At 36.9% G+C, this 19,835-nt stretch overlaps 1 protein-coding gene across 4 annotated transcripts in view; it reads left to right on the top strand.

Annotated features, from left to right (window-relative positions):
* LOC107586752 (TRAF2 and NCK-interacting protein kinase-like) overlaps nt 1-19,835 on the top strand; it is a 55,478-nt gene that overhangs the window by 19,317 nt on the left and 16,326 nt on the right. For all 4 annotated transcript variants that reach the window (XM_016274267.1, XM_016274268.1, XM_016274266.1 and 1 more), the window contains exons 3-6: nt 13,651-13,707; nt 16,683-16,808; nt 18,982-19,092; nt 19,218-19,308. In XM_016274267.1, coding sequence (XP_016129753.1) covers nt 13,651-13,707; nt 16,683-16,808; nt 18,982-19,092; nt 19,218-19,308 — 385 coding nt within the window. The remainder of the gene's footprint in view (nt 1-13,650; nt 13,708-16,682; nt 16,809-18,981; nt 19,093-19,217; nt 19,309-19,835) is intronic.

Here is a 19,835-nt window from a genome sequence, read left to right as displayed (position 1 = left end):
ATATCCGTAACAAACTGAACAGGATGAGTTACTCACCAAAGTTTAACGCTTAGGAATAGTATGAGCAAGTGTGAGCAATAGTAATAGTCATGATTTCCTTGGCAAACATATTATATTATCCAGACATTCCCTCTGTGCCGCCTCCTGATTACCAAGGTTTGGATAAACGGGTAGTCTGGTAGCAGGTAGTGAAATTTAGTTTTTATTTTACATAAAGGTACATTTCTGTGTCTGTTGGTGAGCAATGAAGAGAGCACAGTCTGTGGTGTTTGTGCACCGGATTTGTGTGGGCTAATCAGTCCAAATATATATATATAAAAAATGAATATAAAACACACTTGCTCATTTACGTGTGGGAGTTTTTCAAAAGCACAAGCGCCTGACATCTTTCAGAATTCTGGTATTATTTAAAACAGCAGGCATTCATTTATTATCATATGTATGTGGAAGTGGAGTAGTTTTTTAACCAAATTAGACTTTTTGTCGATGACATTCTGGTGGCTTTGGTGAAGCTGCATTCAGGTCACAATCAGCCATGATTGACTGTATATTTAATGTGAAAGAAATAAAAGAGGCAGGGAAATTATGAGTCATGGTATTTATGTATTGCTGAATAGATTTTCTGTTGACACCCATGACTTTTTTCCTGATTTGATATGAGATTGCACGCCTCTTCTTTTGAGTCGGACTGTTGATTTGAATTGCTTCATTATGTGAGTTCTTTCATCTATTACTCTTATTTGTTTTCTTTTTAATGTGAAATCAGTCATTATTTATCTTTATGAATTTTGTGGGCTAAGTAGAATGTAACATATATTCATCTTTTATCTATTCAGTTAACTAGTGGTTCGTAATGTCATTTCAGATAATTGTTTTGCTTTGTTTCACTCTGAGAAAATGAACATTGGATATTGATGCATTTCTTTCATTTTTATTCCTTTTAAGGCACTGATTATAAAAGAATCCTGAAAAATCAGTGTGTCGAAGTTTCTGCATAAATATTGAGCAGCACAAATGTTTTCAACGTTGATAAGAAATGTTTCTTAAGCACCAAATTAGCATATGGTATTAAAATGATTTCTAAAGGATAATGTGACACTGAAGACTGGCGTAATGATGCTGAAAATTCAGCGTTGTCATCATAGGAAATAATTACATTTAGTTATTTTAAATACTAAGTATTAATATTTGACAGTATTGCTGTTTTTACTGTATTTTGATCAAATAAATGCAGCCCTGGAGAACATAAGACTGCTTTTTGTTAAAGATTTTTAAATTAAATTGAATATTAAAAATGTACTTTACCCTGTTGAATTAATGTCAATAAACAGCAGATTTTACAATAACAAAGCAATACAAAATACTACAGAAACAGTCAAGAAGTGTCAGGCCTCTATCAGTGCTGCATTAGTTATCTAAATCAGCAGCTCTACCCAAAGCTAATTTCACGGTGTCTGGAGCATCTTGGATGAATTGTGGGTAATTTCTTTAAAAGTAAGTTGCTTAAAAGATCAAATGTGCTGGTCCGTAGCAAAACCCTTTTAGTTTTGGAGTCGGTCTTGTTAAACAGATGTCTTCTGCTTCACTCTGTAGGGCTGTTTGTACTGTAAACGTGATCCTGAAAAAAGGGCCTCACATTCATTTTACTCTGCCTATTTGGGTCAGATTTGAAAGAGAGATAATTGCTGAGTGGTCTTATTCTTATTAACGGGGGATCTTTGAACTCTTGGACTCCTGCATTGCTGCAAGGCGGTTTAATTAGTCCAAGGGTCATAGGTTATGACCTTGCTGACCTGCAAGAACAGATGAGCATTTGAGAAGTATTGATCGTTATATTTGACTAGATGTAGGTAGGCCAAACGCTGAAGTTATGGATTATAGAAAAAGAAACATTATAGAGCAGGGACTTGGTTAAATAAATAAAGTTGTTGATTGGTTTTTGAGGAAATGAACCCGTTGGAGCTTTGTTGGAGAAGTCCTGCATACGTCACCAGAGAGAAGTCTGTAGTCAAAAAATCAAGCATATGCATGAATGAATTGTTCACAATAAGATCTATAACAAGGGTGGTGAACGTCGGTCCTGTAGAGCCGCAACCCTGCAGAGTTTTGCTTCAACCCTAACCAAACACACCTGAACAAGCTAATCAAGGCCTGAAGGGTTACTAGGAAGCTACAGGCAGGTGAGTTTTTATTAGGGTTGGAACTGAGCTCTGATGGTGCTGGTGTGTTGCTGGAGGACCATGAAAGAGGTGTCCATGTTGCTGGGTCATCTGTGTCCGAGCATGCCACTGCGCTGTCCTCTCACGCACCCTGACGGCAGAGGAGTCGTCACAGAGGACCAGGTCAGACACAGACACGCACTCCACAGGTGTCACCTGAGCTGGCATTCATTGTCTTGATGCGCATACATGCAGTCATCTCAAAGAGACCCTTATGATGGAAGCCACCGAGCCTCCCTGAAGCCAAGATCTCAGTTACATAAGCAAGTGAGATATAATGGAGAACTGTACCTCATAAGGTTGAGTGGAGACTTTTTCCAGTAAGCTGATCTTTTTGAGCTCAGGGCCGAGAGATGAGACATCATGGTAATTGCTAATACAGACTTAAATATGGTCTAGAGAACAGCCCCTGAAGAGGCGTCAGGAAATGTGATCATCACGGTGTATACAACTTAATTTGCCATAAAACTGAGCCTGGCGGCCATTGAACAGAAAATGTCAGACATATTTCCAGTACAGACACAAAGACCGTTCTAAACCCTTGGGAGTACGCTTCCTTCTAAGTTAGCACCCTATTGAAAATGTATGTATGTAAATGTAAAAGTAAGGAAATAATAATAATAATTAAGTGATCATTCACCCAAAAATGAAAATTCTACTTGTTTCAAACCTTTAAGAGTTGAATTCTTCTGTTGAATACAAAAGGACATATTTTGAAGAATGTTGGTAAGCAAAAAGTTGACAGTCAACAGTTTTGCTTTAACCCTAATCAAACACACCTGAACAAGCTAATCAAGGCCTGAAGGGTTACTAGGAAGCTACAGGCAGGTGAGTTTTTATTAGGGTTGGAACTGAGCTCTGCAGGACTGCGGCTCTCCAGGACCGGAGTTCGCCACCCCTGATCTATAACATGCATTTAGAAACTATATACATGGTGAATTTTCATTTCAAGAAATCCACGAGTTTGAGTGCCTGCATAAAATCCCACACAGCCCTTTCTCCGGTGGGGCACCAATTTGGGAGATCCAGAAAGCCATTAAAAACGTGCCCTGTATTAGAAGAAATAGGTTCTGGGTCAGGATGTGCTGCGTTGGGACCGCTCATCTCCCACTCACATGACACTGCTTTTGAGAGAAATCTGTTATGAAGGAGAAAGATAGAAATGTGGGCACTTTTTTATCAAAGCTTGTGAGTTTTCTTTTCAGGCACTTTTAAAGATTTTAGGAAAGCATCACTGTCAACAAACCCTCTTAAAGGGATAGTTCTCACACACACACACACACACACACACACACACACACACACAAAAGAAAATTGTTGTCATTTACTCAGCCAAACCAGCTCGACCTTCTTTTATGGAACACAAAAGGAGATGTTTTGAAGAATGTTCATGCTATGATGTTCAATTAAGTGAATGGGCATTTAATTCACTTGTCATGCAGCTTTGACATTCTGCTGTACTGTAAATATCTTCTTTTGTTTTCCATGGAAGGTTTCATGAGACTGGATGATGAGTAAATGAAGAATATTCATTTTCTGTGAATTGGAATTCTGACATGTAATTTCCTGTACTTGAATTATACCTGAGAAAGATTGAGGCTTGTTAGGTGTGTGAGGTGACAAGTCTATCTTTATTTGGTTTTTCGCAGTAGTTTTATTTAGCTGTGCTTTAGGTTTTAGGTTCTTCCCCTTTAAAGCACCATCACTACAGCCTCACACATTCAAATGGACATATTTGGCCTTTGAGCATTGCATTTTTGAGACTGCATGTCAAGTAAAAAATAGCTCAGGTTTTAAATATGACTCAAGACCCCAGAATTCTGTTTGATTCTGTTGCACTCTGTTTCAGGCTGGAATATTATACAACTTTGCTCAAATTTTTGCCCTGATTTACAGTCTGAACGAGTCTACGCTGGTTGCTGAAAGTCAGAATCAGCCTGCAAATTTGAGTTGAGAAAATCATGTTGATTTTATTATTTTTTTTTTTTAGCTTTCTAGGGCTGCACGATATATCAATATCACGATGTGCGCATCCGTGATAGTCACATCGCAGGATGTGCAATGTTTATTATAGGCTACTGATCGTTATATTTATACTGATTGTTTTCTTTGCTCACACACAGACACGGTGTCTGCACCGGACGCGACAGCTGTACCATTTTAAATACATTTAGTAGCAGGGCTACTACAAGCGATTTTCAGTGCTGGAAATCCATTTATCCTTTGTTGAAACTTCCATGTCGTCATGGAGAGCGCAGGTCACGGTTGCTTAAAGCTCCCGAGCGCTTTGGAAAGAAGGTGAAAGCTGCGAGACTGGCATTTTTCACGCATTTTTAGGCGCATCCAGTGTAGACAGCATAACTAATTATATGTAGACACGGTGAGAGCCACGCAGATGCACGTGAATTCTGAATTCTGTTCACTTCTGCGTCTATTTGTGCCTGAAATACTGTGTTCTGCAAGTATCCTTGTAGACACAGTTGCTTATGGTTTAGGTGAAGGTAAACAATTAAGAAAGAAAATGGATGTGTAACAGTATATTGGTTTACAGCAGTTTAATGTTCCTGAGGCTTTCTGTGTCATGAATGTTAATCAAACAACACCACACAAAGAAAAAAGCACTGCATGTTTGAAAATCCAAACACGGCGCGGGTGTTTTATATGAATGTATCTCTGAAGGGAACCGACTGTCTTCAGAAAAGTTTCGATGGCATTTTCATTTGATCTGATAAAGTAGCATTCATGAGCGGAGCTGCTGTGATTACAGCCATTACCGAGGAAACCGCTAGTTTTATCACTCTAAAAGCGCCTCCTGCTGGCAGAGAATCAGTTTTAATTTCAAATAAGCCCATCTCAGCAACATTTCCGTGTTTTTGTTGTTGTTCAATTTTTTTGTTTTCTGCAGTGACTCGGAGCACTTTTCATACCCTTTTTTTCTGGCTGAAGCACATTTGTTTCAATCGATAAGAATAATCAGCCTACACTACCAGTCAAAAGTTTTTGAACGGTAAGATTAAGGTTTTATTTTATTTTATTTTTTTTATTTTTTAAAGAATTCTCTTCTGGTCACCAAGCCTGCATTTATTTGATCCAAAGTACAGCAAAAACAGTAAAATGTAGAAATATTTTTACTATTTAAAATTGCTTTCTATTTGAATAGATTTTAAAATGTAATTTATTCCTGTGATCATACATAGCTGAATTGTCAGCATCATTACTCCAGTCTTCAGTGTCACATGATCTTCAGAAATCATTCTAATACGCTGATTTGCTGATTATCAATATTTAAAACAGTTGAGTAAATTTTTTTTCCAGGATTCTTTGATGAATAGAAAGATCCAAAGATCAGCATTTATCTGAAATAAAAAGCTTTTGTAACATTATACACTATTCCATTCAGTATAATTTTTATAATTTTTGTTAAATTTACAAAAGATTTCTATTTCAGATAAATAGTGTTCATATCGATATCGGAATTATATCGTATCAACCGAAATTAAGAAATATATCGTGATATCAATTTTGGCCATATCGTCCAGCCCTATTTTAACCTAAATGAATTTGTTTTGGCTTGTCGTTTATATTGCTATAGCTTCTCATATTTTTAATTCTTGTTCTTTTCTAAATGCTGTTAATTGAAAGGATTTGTTGTGGAGTGAGGGGAACTAAAATAGCCTAGCTAAGTTTATAGTGTTTATTATAGGTAATGTTTGTAAACATTTCGTGTCGGCATTAGGCCTATTTATGAATGAAATGATAAAATGCGAGTTATACGCGACTTTTGTTTTTTCCCCCCTAAAAAACAAATTTTTTAAACACGTAGCGTATTTTAACCATGCAGCAAACTGTTTTAAATATTTTGATAAATTACTGAAAAAATAAATAATTAAATGACTTTTTAAACCGTTTAACTGATTGTATTAATCGGTCAAAATTCTTACCGTCGGTTAACCGGTTGAACGGTTAAAATGAACATCCCTAATCGCAATGTGAGTTTTTTCCAATATCGTGCAGCCCTTCTTTGGACTATAATTTCATTCAGTCGGAGAATATCATACACACTCAGGAAAATAGGTACAAAAGTTGTCAATAGGGCAGTACCTTTTCAAAAATGTAAAATATTTATATATATATATATTTTTTTCCCCTGAGAAGAGTGTACATGTTTGATATTTTGAGCTGATTTTAAAATACATAGGCCTATGATTGTTCTGAATCTCCTACCAATGAGAGACATGTTTCTGAGTGAGTATATGCTTGTAACAACTTGAAAGTCAGGTAGTTTGTGATCCAGGGTTATTGTAAACTAAAACCATAAAAAAGTTGTTACTTGAAATAAAATAAATAATTGAATTGAATGTTGAATGTCAATTGAATGTTAGTTAAGTATAAGAAAAAACGGTTACACTTAAAGCTAGGGGTGCTCCGATCAGGATTTTTGAGGCCGATCACCGATTGCCGATCACAGAAAGCAGTATCTGCCGATCTTTTTAAAGCCTTTTTTTATAATTTATAACTATTTATAGTGATACTCCAATCAGGATTTTTAGACATTTATTCAGGGCCTGAATTTCATTTTTGAAAATGGGGGGAATTCCCCTCTTAGGTGACTCTTGTGAGAGGAGAAGCAGCTTTCACACAGGAGTCCGCTACTGATCCGTGGCTCTTTACCACAAACACAACATTTATCCATTATTTTGATTTCAAATCCAAACATTGTCACTGAAAATGATTTTTCAGCATTGCAATTCTTTTTTTACACAGTACAGTAATACAATCTTTCACATGTTTAAGCCCAATAAATATATTTAATTATATTTAATATCATTTTACTTTTGCATTTACTTCTAGATATATTAAGTTGCTCAAGCAATTGGCAAAACATTTAAACTACTTTTCTTACGTTATCACAAACTTACCATTGACAGAAATAGTTAGCTCTACTGCCTTTTCTTTTGCATTTAAATCTTTATTACAAGCAATCCTGCGGTTCATAAATAACTGTTTTCCTACCTCCACGAGTGCCATCTATTATTGCCTTCTTTATCTAAAAGTGCCCTTTCCCTTTAAACCTAGCCAAAAAGCCATATGTGTTGACTGAAACACAGTAGTCTTTAATAATATGCATTTATGGTGTAATTACTACATTCTGTGTCAATCCATGTTCATATTTACTGCAAACAATGCGCTGTTACTTTAATTCAGCGCTTGCAGCGCAGCAGTAGACTCGGTGCGGAAACGATCTCTGCGATCTCCTGGAACGCAGTGCCGGACCGCAACCATGTTTAGTGAACGCTTTAATCCGTTAACATGAGCGAGGAAAAAATACGCACCACGTATGCACTGCAAACGGAGTAATGTGAACCTGGCGTTATGTGTGTGCGCTGCGAGTGTGCATGAGCGTATGGTCTCTAGGAGAGCGCTCGAGTGCTGAATGGTTAGACACTGGCAAGAATTAAAAAGAAATGCAGTTTATAAACTTTAGTGGCGATGTGACACTGCCTCAACTTTGCAAGTGACAATTCCTGTGTCAACTGTGCAGCGTGCAGCTCGCTTATAGACAGACGCGATGTGTGGTGATTTGAAGCCATTTGCGTATTTTGAGAGAGAAAGAGAGAGAGCGCGCAGTGATTCACTCACGCTGTTTGTCACCTTCAGAATTATAATTATTTCACCCGCGCCGGACAGAGACTGAGACGGTACCGCTGCATGTCGTGCCAAACCTCTCACGGCAGCGTCATCAGCTTGAGATTGTTTTTTTGAGATCGGCCTTTTAGAGACCACCGATCAATCATCCCAACGTGATTATCAGCCGATAGTGATCGGTAGCCGATCAATCGGAGCACCCCTACTTAAAGCATTATAAAAGTAGTTTTAATGCATTAATTATGCCTTGTAATGTAATGCACCTTATAATTCTTAAAGTGTAACCTAATTGTAACCACAGTTAATACATTATAACACTTATAAATTCATTGTTACACTATGCATTTTAAATTATTTTTTTACCCTTTATAATGCATTATACATAAAGGCCTATGTAAAGTGTTACCATAAAAATGTATATCACTTTTATTTCAGCTGGATGCCAAGACAACTTGCTTAATAACCAAAACTAAATAAACTAAAACAAATAAATACATAATTTATAAACACTACAGACAAAATAATGACAAAAACACAACAGAAGTACTAAAACTATAACACTATATAACACTAAAATAACACTGGTGATCCTCAGTCGTTCAGGCAACCCACAGATTTAATTTTGGAAGCATGTCGGTTTGCACATCTCTAACTCAAAACACCTTAGCAACCACATACCAACTCCCTGGCAACCACCCACAACACCCTAGCATTGTAGCACCAAATATTTTCCAGCAAAGCACCTGGAAATCTAGGTCCACATTATGAGTGAAGGCTTTGCATGTTCTTCTCACCCATACATAAACACAGAGCTTACGGTTAAATAAGGAAACTTCCACAATGAGGCTCTAAATAAAACACCAACTTCCTGCATTCCATAAGTGACTGCAGGGCATGTGGTCTTTTAAAGGCTGTTCTCTGAATGGAAGATGAGTGAAGAGATTCTGGCCCCTCCAAAGCTCTCTCAGAGACTGAGCTGAGAGGGTCACACTAGGTCACATGTCTCAGGAACAAGAGGAGCTGTCTGTAGAAGAGTGTGAAAATCACAAACCTCCTCCGCCTTCCAGGCCTGTTGCTAGGCTACAGAGAGGAAGTGGTGCGTTGTGCTTTTTTTTTTTTTTTCGCACTGGCACCCTGTTTCTACCGTTAAGCGGTACAAACATACACCAGGCTTGCAGTGACAAATGACTTCCTGATCCTGATTGTACAATAATAACTGTTCCGTTTTCACGACTTCTACATAGATAGATACATAGATAGATAGATAGATTAAGGCATAAAACATTCATTTAATCTATCTTTTAAGTAATGAAAATTAAACATTTAATTTTAATTTAATATTACATTTAAAACATTGAAGAAATATTGAATGCTTATTCCTTAAAAATAAGGTTTTAATAATTTTAGTAGTAGCAGTCTGTTACGTACATTCTACTCAACAATAGTAATATATTTCTGCCAATGACCTCAAGTTAAACCGAACGTTTACTTTGACGGGTTGCCGTGAATACCATTACATTTCTGTGTGTATATGATATGAGGATAGTTTTACTCAGATGAAACTATCAAATGCTCATGAAGTGACTCTCAGAGCAGTTCTGGAGATGTTGTTCATGTGTTTATGTCCTCATTAGTGAGACGGCAGAGGTTAATATCACCGGAAGCGTCACGAGCGTTTCAGTACCAGTACTACATAAAAAAAAATAACTTGCCCTTCAAGGGGGGGGGGGGGGGGGGGGGGCCGGTGGGGGGGGCAGGCCGCCCCCCTAAAATAATGGCAGGGGAAACACTGTTATATATACATCTATATAGCAATAGATAGATAGATAGATAGATAGATAGATAGATATGGCTGTCATCACTGTTGTTTGCCTCCAGCAGATACCGTCTTAGTTCTCACAACTGGAGTGTTGAGTATAGCCAATAGCAGCCGTGATGATGAAACCACACAGCAATGTCTTCCTCACAGCATTTTGCAGCTACGGTTACAATGCATTACTACTGCAAGCTCTCCGATAGCCATTTACGGTCATTTCAGATATAATGGGAACAGACCTCAGTATGCATTTCAGCTGCCAGTCTAGATTAGAAGGGTTCTGTGACCGCATAGTGTGCTTATCTGTTTGGATTCTAAAAGCATTCATTCACACATAGGCTACAAAAAAATCTGCTGACGACTCTGGAAAAGCCAATCTTTTTATTATAAATTTTTTTTATAAGCATAAAGCATCCTATGACTTTGTTGAAATTGTGTTATGTAGTTTTGTTCACAACCATATTTACTATTTTTGCAGTATAGTTTATGCGTACCATGCTAAGTACAGTAAGCATATTTTTTTCTGTGTGAAACACCAAGTTTTCCTATTGCAAATGTGCAACATACAGCACAGTAAACTTTGTTTATCATATACATATTTACTTTTCCATTTCTTTTCTTTTCTTTTCCATTTCCTTTTCTTTTCATTTTCATTTTCTTTTCCATTTTCTTTTTCCTTTTCCTTTTCTTTTCTTTTCCATTTCCGTTATTTCTTTTTTCTTTTCTTTTCCATTTCTTTTCTTTTCCAATTTCCTTTCCTTTCCATTTCTTTTCTTTCCATTTCTATTTCATTAAACCAGAGGTCTCAAACTCAATTCCTGGAGGGCCACAGCTCTGCAGAGTTTAGCTCCAACCAGCTCCAAATCACACCTGCTTGGAAGTTTCTAGTAATCCTGAAGACCTTGATTTATCTGGATCAGGTGTGTTTGATTAGGGTTGGAGCTAAACTGTGCAGAGCTGTGGCCCTCCAGGGATTGAGTTTGAGACCAATGCATTAAACTGTACAACTGTTAGAAAACTCTTGCCATGAGAATAGTATCAGCTGCTGACATGGCATTAAAATCTCAACTACCTACCTACTTAAGTCAAATTTTCTTGACTAGACTGTCAAAATTTAAGTAATTTTTACATAAAAATTTGGTCAGCTTTGCTGTGTCATATAAATAACATGTACTTGCTTACTAAAATGCAAAATTGCAGTTATTTTAAAAATAAATACGTTTATCATGAAATGTAATAAGGTCATGTGACGACAGTTTGAAACGCTTTCTGTTGCATTTTGCTGACCGTTTTGCATATTGTTTCTAAAAATATTGCTCAATGTACGGCATATACGTGCAGTATGTTAATATTCCAGTCTGAGCACAGTTATATTTATCATTAATACTGCACAGTCGGCACATTTGCGTCTTGCTTTTTTCATGGCTTATGGCAATTGAGGACAGTCTTATCTTACACGTCAACGCTCCAGAAATTTTCAGTTAATCTCTGTCAAGATGGCAGATGGTTTTTCCAGTTAGCAGTCGGCCCTGTGAATCTCCTCATCAGGAGAGACGTGGAGCTGTAGGGCGCAAATCCATCACACATGCACCCGTTCACCACGTCCACACATCTGATTCATTAATATGCCAGCATAATTTATTACGATTAGTCAGATGTATTATTATGATGATTGGCTCATGTGTTCTTCTGTCACAGATGTCTTCAAATAAGCCAACATTTTTGTCTAGTCAGCATGTTTTCCAGTTCAAAAGCTTCAAAACTACCAAGCCATATCGAAAGCAACCACTCAAAACAACCTAGGAAATCCACTCAGACCACTTTATAAACTGCATAGCAATCACCTAAAACACACAGCATGGGAAGAAACACTTAAAAATGATATAACAATTAATGTGCTTTTTTTTTATGGCCGATGTCAGTATATTTGGTGTCCCAAACAAGATTTATGAGGGAACTGCAGGGTGTTTGTGAGTTAAGCTAAACTAAATCGAATGTAACATTAAAATAATCAATTGGGATTGAAATTCACGTGTACAGCTTGCAATGCCTTGTTTTCAGAGAGGCTCCATCGCTTAACATGTATTTGGAGAAACAAATGAACTTTCACGTTTGCATGATTTCCTACATTTTTGTGGACACAACTTTACAGCATTTCATTTTACTTAAATTATCGAAATATTAACTTTAAGTTACTTTAAGTAAATATTTTCCGTCCAAAAGGGTTTAGCTGACAAAAAAGGTTTTGGAACCTTTGTCTTTGAGCAGGATGGCTGATGTATAAAGTAGATGTAAATTATACTTAAAGATAGGAAATAAAACATGCTGCAATAAATTTATATTTATTTGTAATGAGGAATAAATATACCTAATATTTACTAAATTAGGAAAAAAATTTGAACTTGAAAATATAAAATAAACATTGATACTAAAGTCTTGCTTCCAACACTTCATCAGATGATGTCAATAATAAAAGACAAATATTGGTATTTTGGTCGATATATAATTGGTTGACCACTTGTAAAAATGAGTTATTACAGATGCTCAAAATAGTTATTGGATGCTCAAAATGGCATCAAGAAATGATGTGAGCCCTATTTGAACTCAGTGCACGTCACGCCATGGTTCCCACGTCTCGGTGTTTATTAAAATATGTTAAAAGTTCCCTACTCAGTGATTTTCTCATATAGCCCTGTGGTTTGTCTGGGTTTCTCCACTCGTTAATACTTTGCAGTAGCGGTTGAAGTTGTTAATGAACACTGGTGGGACTTGTATGACGCTCTTCCTCATGTCCTCTTTCTTTCCCCCCTTTTTTCATTCTTCCCCTCCTCTCTCCGAAACATCTCCTCTGCTCAGAATCAAAGCGGTGGGAGTGTGTTGGGTGAGGAGATGAAGTGTGCATAATTCATTCTGAAGAGCACACACTGGGTGATTCTGCCGTTCAGATGAATGCACTTCTGCTCCGATCTGCTGCCGTATCTCCCGCTATTGTCCCAAAACACGGAACCTGCTGAGCGTGCAGATGATCTGTGTCCACAGTGTCTGTTTCTCTCGTTTCTGGTTATGAAATCAAATTGAGCTTGGGGGAAGTGAGGAACTTAACAGGTAAACATGAGGGAACTGGGGGAGACCTGGGACAGTGATTTCCATTTCTACATTCCTTTGGTTGCATAACGCTTTTGGAGATTCGTCCAGTCCAAACAGAGTTGTCATCATGGTGGCATTGTAACACATTCACAAACACAAAATGGTACAGCCAAGAGCCTGAGATCATTCACACAGGTTTTTGGGTCTTTTTCAATCATTCTAGGAAGCGTGTGCATGTGTGTGTGCATGTGTGTGTGCGTGTGTGTGTGTGTGAGAGTGTGTGTGTGTGTGTTAGTGTGTGATTGTGTGCCTGCTGAGCGTGCAGATGATCTGTGTCCACAGTGTCTGTTTCTCTCGTTTCTGGTTATGAAATCAAATTGAGCTTGGGGGAAGTGAGGAACTTAACAGGTAAACATGAGGGAACTGGGGGAGACCTGGGACAGTGATTTCCATTTCTACATTCCTTTGGTTGCATAACGCTTTTGGAGATACGTCCAGTCCAAACAGAGTTGTCATCATGGTGGCATTGTAACACATTCACAAACACAAAATGGTACAGCCAAGAGCCCGAGATCATTCACACAGGTTTTTGGGTCTTTTTCAATCATTCTAGGAAGCGTGTGCATGTGTGTGTGCGTGTGTGTGTGCGTGTGCGTGTGTGTGTGCGTGTGCGTGTGCGTGTGCGTGTGCGTGTGTGTGTGTGTGTGTGTTTTTTTTAAAAATTTCTAAACTGTTACGTAATTATGCCGCGTGCCAGAGGCTTACATCCACCTATTCTTCTACCACAGATAGATCTCATCACCACATGTTCAATAATGCCAGTATGATGTTTGTATGACACTCGTGAATGATATGTCCTCTCTCTTATCTTTCTCTCTACAGGGCCGTCATGTTAAGACCGGCCAGCTCGCTGCAATCAAGGTCATGGATGTCACAGGGGTAAGAGCGCAAGTAGCCACCTCGGTTTCTTGTTTCTCTCCTTGTCGGTTTTACTTTTACACTTTCACTTTTCACTTGTTGCATGATGTCATTTAAACACAAACATGAATGGGTCATGCTTCACCTACTATACATTGCCCATAGGTGTGAATGTGTGTTTGTCTGTGAGCCCTGTGATGGTCTGGCCATCCGTTCAGGGTGTCCCCCAACTGTGGACCAAAACGCTGGGATAGGCTCCATTCCTCCCATGATCCTGCAGAGTTGGGATGTGCATCTCATGACTCAGGCTCGATGCATAGCCAACGATACGATACATTAAAGATACATATGAAGCAGCTACCGATGCGATGCGATACGATTCACCCCTGTTACGATGCAGTGCGATCCCATTTCGATTCGATTCAACACAATGTGATTCTATGCAATGGAAAAAATATGATCACTTCTAATGCCTCAAGGCCTGTTTCATAAGGCTTATTTCAGTTAATCTGACTAATTGTCAAATGATTTGGTTCAATAAAGCAAATTTAACATAGGCCTATCAAGCAAGTCACTGTGGCAACTTATGCTGGGAAACTAAAGCAGGTTAACTGTCAGACTAAGCTGAGTTCCTCTAACACTGACCAATAGGAACGTAATGATATTACCACTGACTCTCTCACATACTATTATTGGACTTATTTTTATTTTTTTTACAGTTTCTAGCCATGCAGTTTCTACAAAAGACACATTTAATGTCCAACAACAAATATTTTAGCAAAATGTTTATTTTACTCCGAATTATTGCGCTCCTATTCGATTGCGCTCAGTCTGTTTAGTGCGCATGTGCGCAGCAGCGCTCGTTCACTCGTGTCAGCCTCGCCCACTCCTGACAGCAAAATGGATATATTTGCGTGACTTTCTAACATTTACACTACAGATGAAGAATATAACTGTGACATGTCAGTTATGCACTGAGGAAAACACAACACGCTCTTGAGAAACAGTTTAGAGAGGAGAAATCAATCTACATATAAAATATTGGTCACCGATAAATCGGTTTTTACTGATGCAAATATGTTAGAAACGATGCATTGCGATACAAATGCCAACTTGTATCCGATGCACACTTTTTAAACCGATGCATCGCATCGTCAACTTTTTATGCCGATGCACCGAGCGAATGGGGGAATCTTCCCATCCCTACTGCAGAGGATAAAGCGGTATGGAAGATGGATGGATGGATGAAACCATGTACCAGGGCTATAACCGCCATAGACTTTGAAAGGCCACTACTAGCCTAGGACACATATCACTCCCTCAATATTCAGATTATTAGTTAACTTTTGTTGTGATTTTCCATGGCTGATTCCTGGACAATGCATCAAGCATTTTGGAATATTTTAATTATGAATATATATTTTTTTTATTTCATTAAGCTAAATATTGGAAAGTTCACTTTTAAAATATTTTATTAATGTTATTAATAGAAAAAAATATGAACATATTAATGATATTAATACACTAATTTTCAAAAATCATGGGGACATTAAGATTTTTATAAATATATTTGAAAGTCTCATGCTCATTAAGTCTGCATTTATTTGTTTAAACATACATTAGAAATGGTTAGTATTAGTAATGTTATTAGTGATGTAAAATATTATAAACATTTAAAATTAGAGTTTTTTTATTTTCTATAATTATATTATAAAACTTTATTTATTCTAATATGCTGATTTGGAGATTAAGAAACTTTTCTTGTTATTATCAATGTAGTTGATATGTAGTTTTTCAAGGAAACAATTTACATTTTTTTTCAGGTTTGTTTGATGTATAGAAAGATTAAATTAACATAATTTATAGGAAATAATGCCTTTAAGGTCACTTTTCCATCCTTGCTGAATAAAAATATTATTTTTGTTAAAAATCTTACTGACCCTTAATTTTTGTACGATAGTGTATATTAAAATTAATATTAATTTAATTTTGGTAACACTTTAGTATAGAGATCAGTTCTCACTATTAACTAATTGCTTATTAGCATCCCTTTTAATAACTTATTGTCTGTTTATTAGTACTTATAAAGCACATATTCTACATGACCATATTCTACATCCCTAATCCTACCCAATGCCTAGCTTAACAACTCCCTTTACTGTTTACTGAAGCAAAAGTCATAGTTAATGATTTATTAATAGTGAGAACTGGACCTTAAAATAAAGTGTGACCTTAATTTTTTATTTACTTAAAGAAACTCAGTATTACCCATTTAAATGTAAAAGTGACAAAAATGCCTGGTATTTAGATTTTGTGTTAAAGTACTTTTTATCATTATTCCTTCGCTCCATCTTTAATGTTTTGTTTGTTTGATTACGCATGTCTTTGTTTAAGGTGTATATTTTTCATTGTATCTGGTGCCTGTTCGTGGTCTTGTTTTTTTTTTCTTCTTTTTTCTTTTTTTTGTGTATAGTATATTTTTTGTATACATTTTGTGAGACTTTAATTTGTTTTATGTTTATATAAAAACTGTTTTAAATAAAATTATTTAAAAATAAATAAAATAAATACTTTTATCATTAGAAAAATGAAAAGTTATATTCATGCCATTTTATAGGTTGGTTCTTTTTCACTAGGACTGTCAAACCATTGCTTTGTTTTTGCTTGTTCTAATCAGCCTGACATCGCAACAGTCTCAACCAGTGGCATTAGTTTAGGGCGGGGCATCTGTTTGGCTGACCAATAACAGATGGATGGAGTGTTTAAGGAAACCTGTTTGAAAACAATTTTACTCCAAATTTTGTTGTTGCTAGTGGCAAAGAGTGATATAACAGTGATATGAATTACTAAGTATAATAAATTAAATATTTATACGGTTAATTATGTACAGTAGTAAATCACACTGTAGAATCGTTACCTGACAATGACTCACTCACAGACAAAGAGACGTGGTATTTTCCTGCTCTGTCTCAAGTGTTGTCTGTTTTATTTGACAGGATGAGGAGGAGGAGATCAAAGCTGAGATCAACATGCTAAAAAAATACTCCCACCATCGAAACATCGCCACCTACTATGGTGCCTTCATCAAGAAGAATCCACCTGGCATGGATGACCAGCTCTGGGTCAGTCTAAATTAGTTGTAGGCAGAAAGAATCAGGGTATTTTAGTGTGTAAATGTATCATTATTAATGTGTGTAATACAATATAGTGTCAGGGAGCTAAAAGTAGTGATGTTTCAAACTTTTTGACTAGCTTGCTAGTAGTTTAGCTGTTTTCATATTGTTACATACTATATATTATTGGTTTTTGTCATGTTATATCCAAGCGGCAACCTTCTGGTCTCTCTCGTGAAACCAACACGGAAGTGACTAAAACCGCAATTCATCGACTGGCCGCTAGAGACTGGCTCCAAAAGGGAGAGCTAGGTCAGCAACCAGCTCCCGCCTCTTTGCTAATTTTTGATTACCAAGATGGCGACAGCCCGCTCCGCCCACTTTGAGCTTCAAAAACACTCTTCAGAAACCTACGGGTGACATCACGAACACTACGTCCATGTTTTTGTACAGTCTATGGTTATATGTCAAATGCAGATTTGCAGCCACATAAAACTAAAGTTTGACTATAGTGTAACTATTTAATAATTTGCTGACTGTTTTACTTTATTTAAGGTCTTTCTTATATTTAATGAGGAAAAATATTTAAGTGTGAAAAATCTAACCTGTGGAGCCTAAGTGACATAATCAGAAAAGTTCAAGATTATGAAGACAATCAATTTTTTCTTTGGAATAAGACACTAATACGCAGTAATACCAGGAATACGCTTAAACATAAGAAGCTACAGCCTCAAAAATAGCTTTCTCAACACTGGTAAGGTAACGCTTTCCAACAGCTGCCCGATTTGTCACAGAAACGCAATGTTCACACTTTGCACAGAGGTGCCTAGGCCTTGTTGTTTTTATCTCTATGCATTGAGCGCAAACTGCCAGCCTCATTTCCTCTGTGGTGAGCTTTGTCACTTTCTTTGCCCAGCAACAGAAAGATAAGTGACATGCTGAAGACATTTACTAGCACTGGATTATGTGGTCAGCACAACCACCCTCCATTGGGCGTCTTTGTAAGAAGGATTTCCCTTAGAGGAAAAACAATGTTGCCAACTCAGCAGTCGTGACTTTGGAGAGTCCCAGAGGCCAAACATATTTTGACCCATCTGAGGGCCAGCTCAAGAGAGCATTCAAAACCAATCAGTGTTTCAGAAAAACCATCATATTATGCTCATAAATTACATTTATTGACTTTTATTGTGCCCCTGGGTTCATTAATGAGAATAAAGCTCTATTTATGAGTGTCTTGGGAGAAAAGGTAAAGCCAAAGAAGTAAAAACACAACTGGGTTTGGAAGTTTGCATGTCACTGCTTTTTACTATAACTCTGTTAAGGCAAAGGTTGGGCTATAGGAAAAAAAAACTGCAAGACATTTTTGAGTCAAATCAGAGAATTATTAGATGGAGGCTTTTCTCTGGAAACAACTATGAAATTCCCTTTTTTAAAACCACTAATGCTTTTTATTGCAACCTTCTATATTGTCATTTCAACTTCTTCAAAGTGGGAAAATTAAGTTGCCCTGTGACAAGTTGTCATTCATAGATCTAGTTTCAGCTGAAAAGTGTGAATTTGCATGTATGTGTGAGTGTCGAATGTTGGATCTAATTAAAATACTGGTTCTGCCACTTTAAACTGTAAGCTGCTGTAGCTAAAAAAAAATAGAAAATTTGTAGACACATGAATCTTTTTTTTTATAAATATTTAATATATATATTTATATATAGCCCTTTAAAAATTTGTATTCAGTAATGTTTTTTTTATAGTTTACTATGCTCATCAAGGCTGCATTTATTTGATTAAAAAAATACAGAAAAAACAGGGATATTGTGAAATATTATTGCAATTTAAAATAACATGTTTTCTGTTTTAATGCACTTAAAAATTTATTTATTCTTGTGATCAAATCTGAATTTTCATCAGCCATTACTCCAGTCTTCAGTGTCACATGATGCTGCTTTGTCTTCAATATTTCACAATATACATTTTTTTCTGTATTTTTTATCAAATAAATGCAGCCCTGATGAGCATAAGAAAGAGTTGATTATTAGCCAGCATTTCAACATCGGGTCCCGTTCACACATGACCTCTAAATGGAAATAATGCAACAAATTCTGTTTGTGCGACAGCACCAATGTAGATCTCCACTAAATGAGATGGGTTTTATCCTAATTTTGTTGACGTGTTGTGTCTGTAGCTGGTGATGGAGTTTTGTGGTGCTGGTTCAGTGACAGACCTGATAAAGAACACCAAAGGAAACTCTCTGAAGGAGGAGTGGACGGCCTACATCTGCAGAGAGATCCTCAGGGTGAGTATGTGTGTAGTGTGGGCCACTAGAAGACATTATTAGCTTCCAGAAGTGTTATTTTTAAAGAGTGTTTCCTCATTTGACCGTCTCTAGTTGAGTTGAACTTCTTCATCTGGTTTTGATAGGGTCTGACCCACTTGCATCAACATAAGGTCATTCATCGTGATATCAAAGGTCAGAACGTTTTGCTCACGGAAAATGCAGAAGTCAAACTAGGTGAGTTCACACCCCTAACTCAAGCTCACTGAAGATAAGTAACTAATTACAAGCAACAGGACAAAACAACTACAATAAATAAATACTACACACATTGTATATAAATTAATCAAAAACACTGCATAGCTTTCACTGTGTAAATTAAATGTCTTATTATTAAAGATAAAAAAGTGATTTAGTCAAGAGCGGTGAGAGATTTTCTCACTTCTCTCTCTTAAGACTTAAATGACTGTGTTTACGTGGATACTTGCAAAGTCGGGCATTTTCATTCATATGACATTCAAAGCCAATAAAGCAACAAAAATACTTACACGCTCCATGAGCAGTGGATTCATGTGTGCAGCCTGCACGCAAAACACAAGACATCACACACAAACATGTAGTTTGCATTTAAACGGCTTAAAATCACTCGTTTTTAAACCACAATGCTTAAAAATGTGTGCAGAGATACATTTCGTGACCACAACTTGAGTGCATGACCGCGATAAAGACGATAGTCCAGAATCTACCGGTTGACAAATTTCTAC

Source organism: Sinocyclocheilus grahami, unplaced genomic scaffold, assembly GCF_001515645.1.
Source record: "Sinocyclocheilus grahami isolate Dianchi unplaced genomic scaffold, SAMN03320097.WGS_v1.1 scaffold85.1, whole genome shotgun sequence".
In the NCBI taxonomy this organism is placed as follows: domain Eukaryota; kingdom Metazoa; phylum Chordata; class Actinopteri; order Cypriniformes; family Cyprinidae; genus Sinocyclocheilus; species Sinocyclocheilus grahami.
Note: the sequence above shows the minus strand (reverse complement) of the source record. Positions and strands in the feature narration are given on the sequence as shown.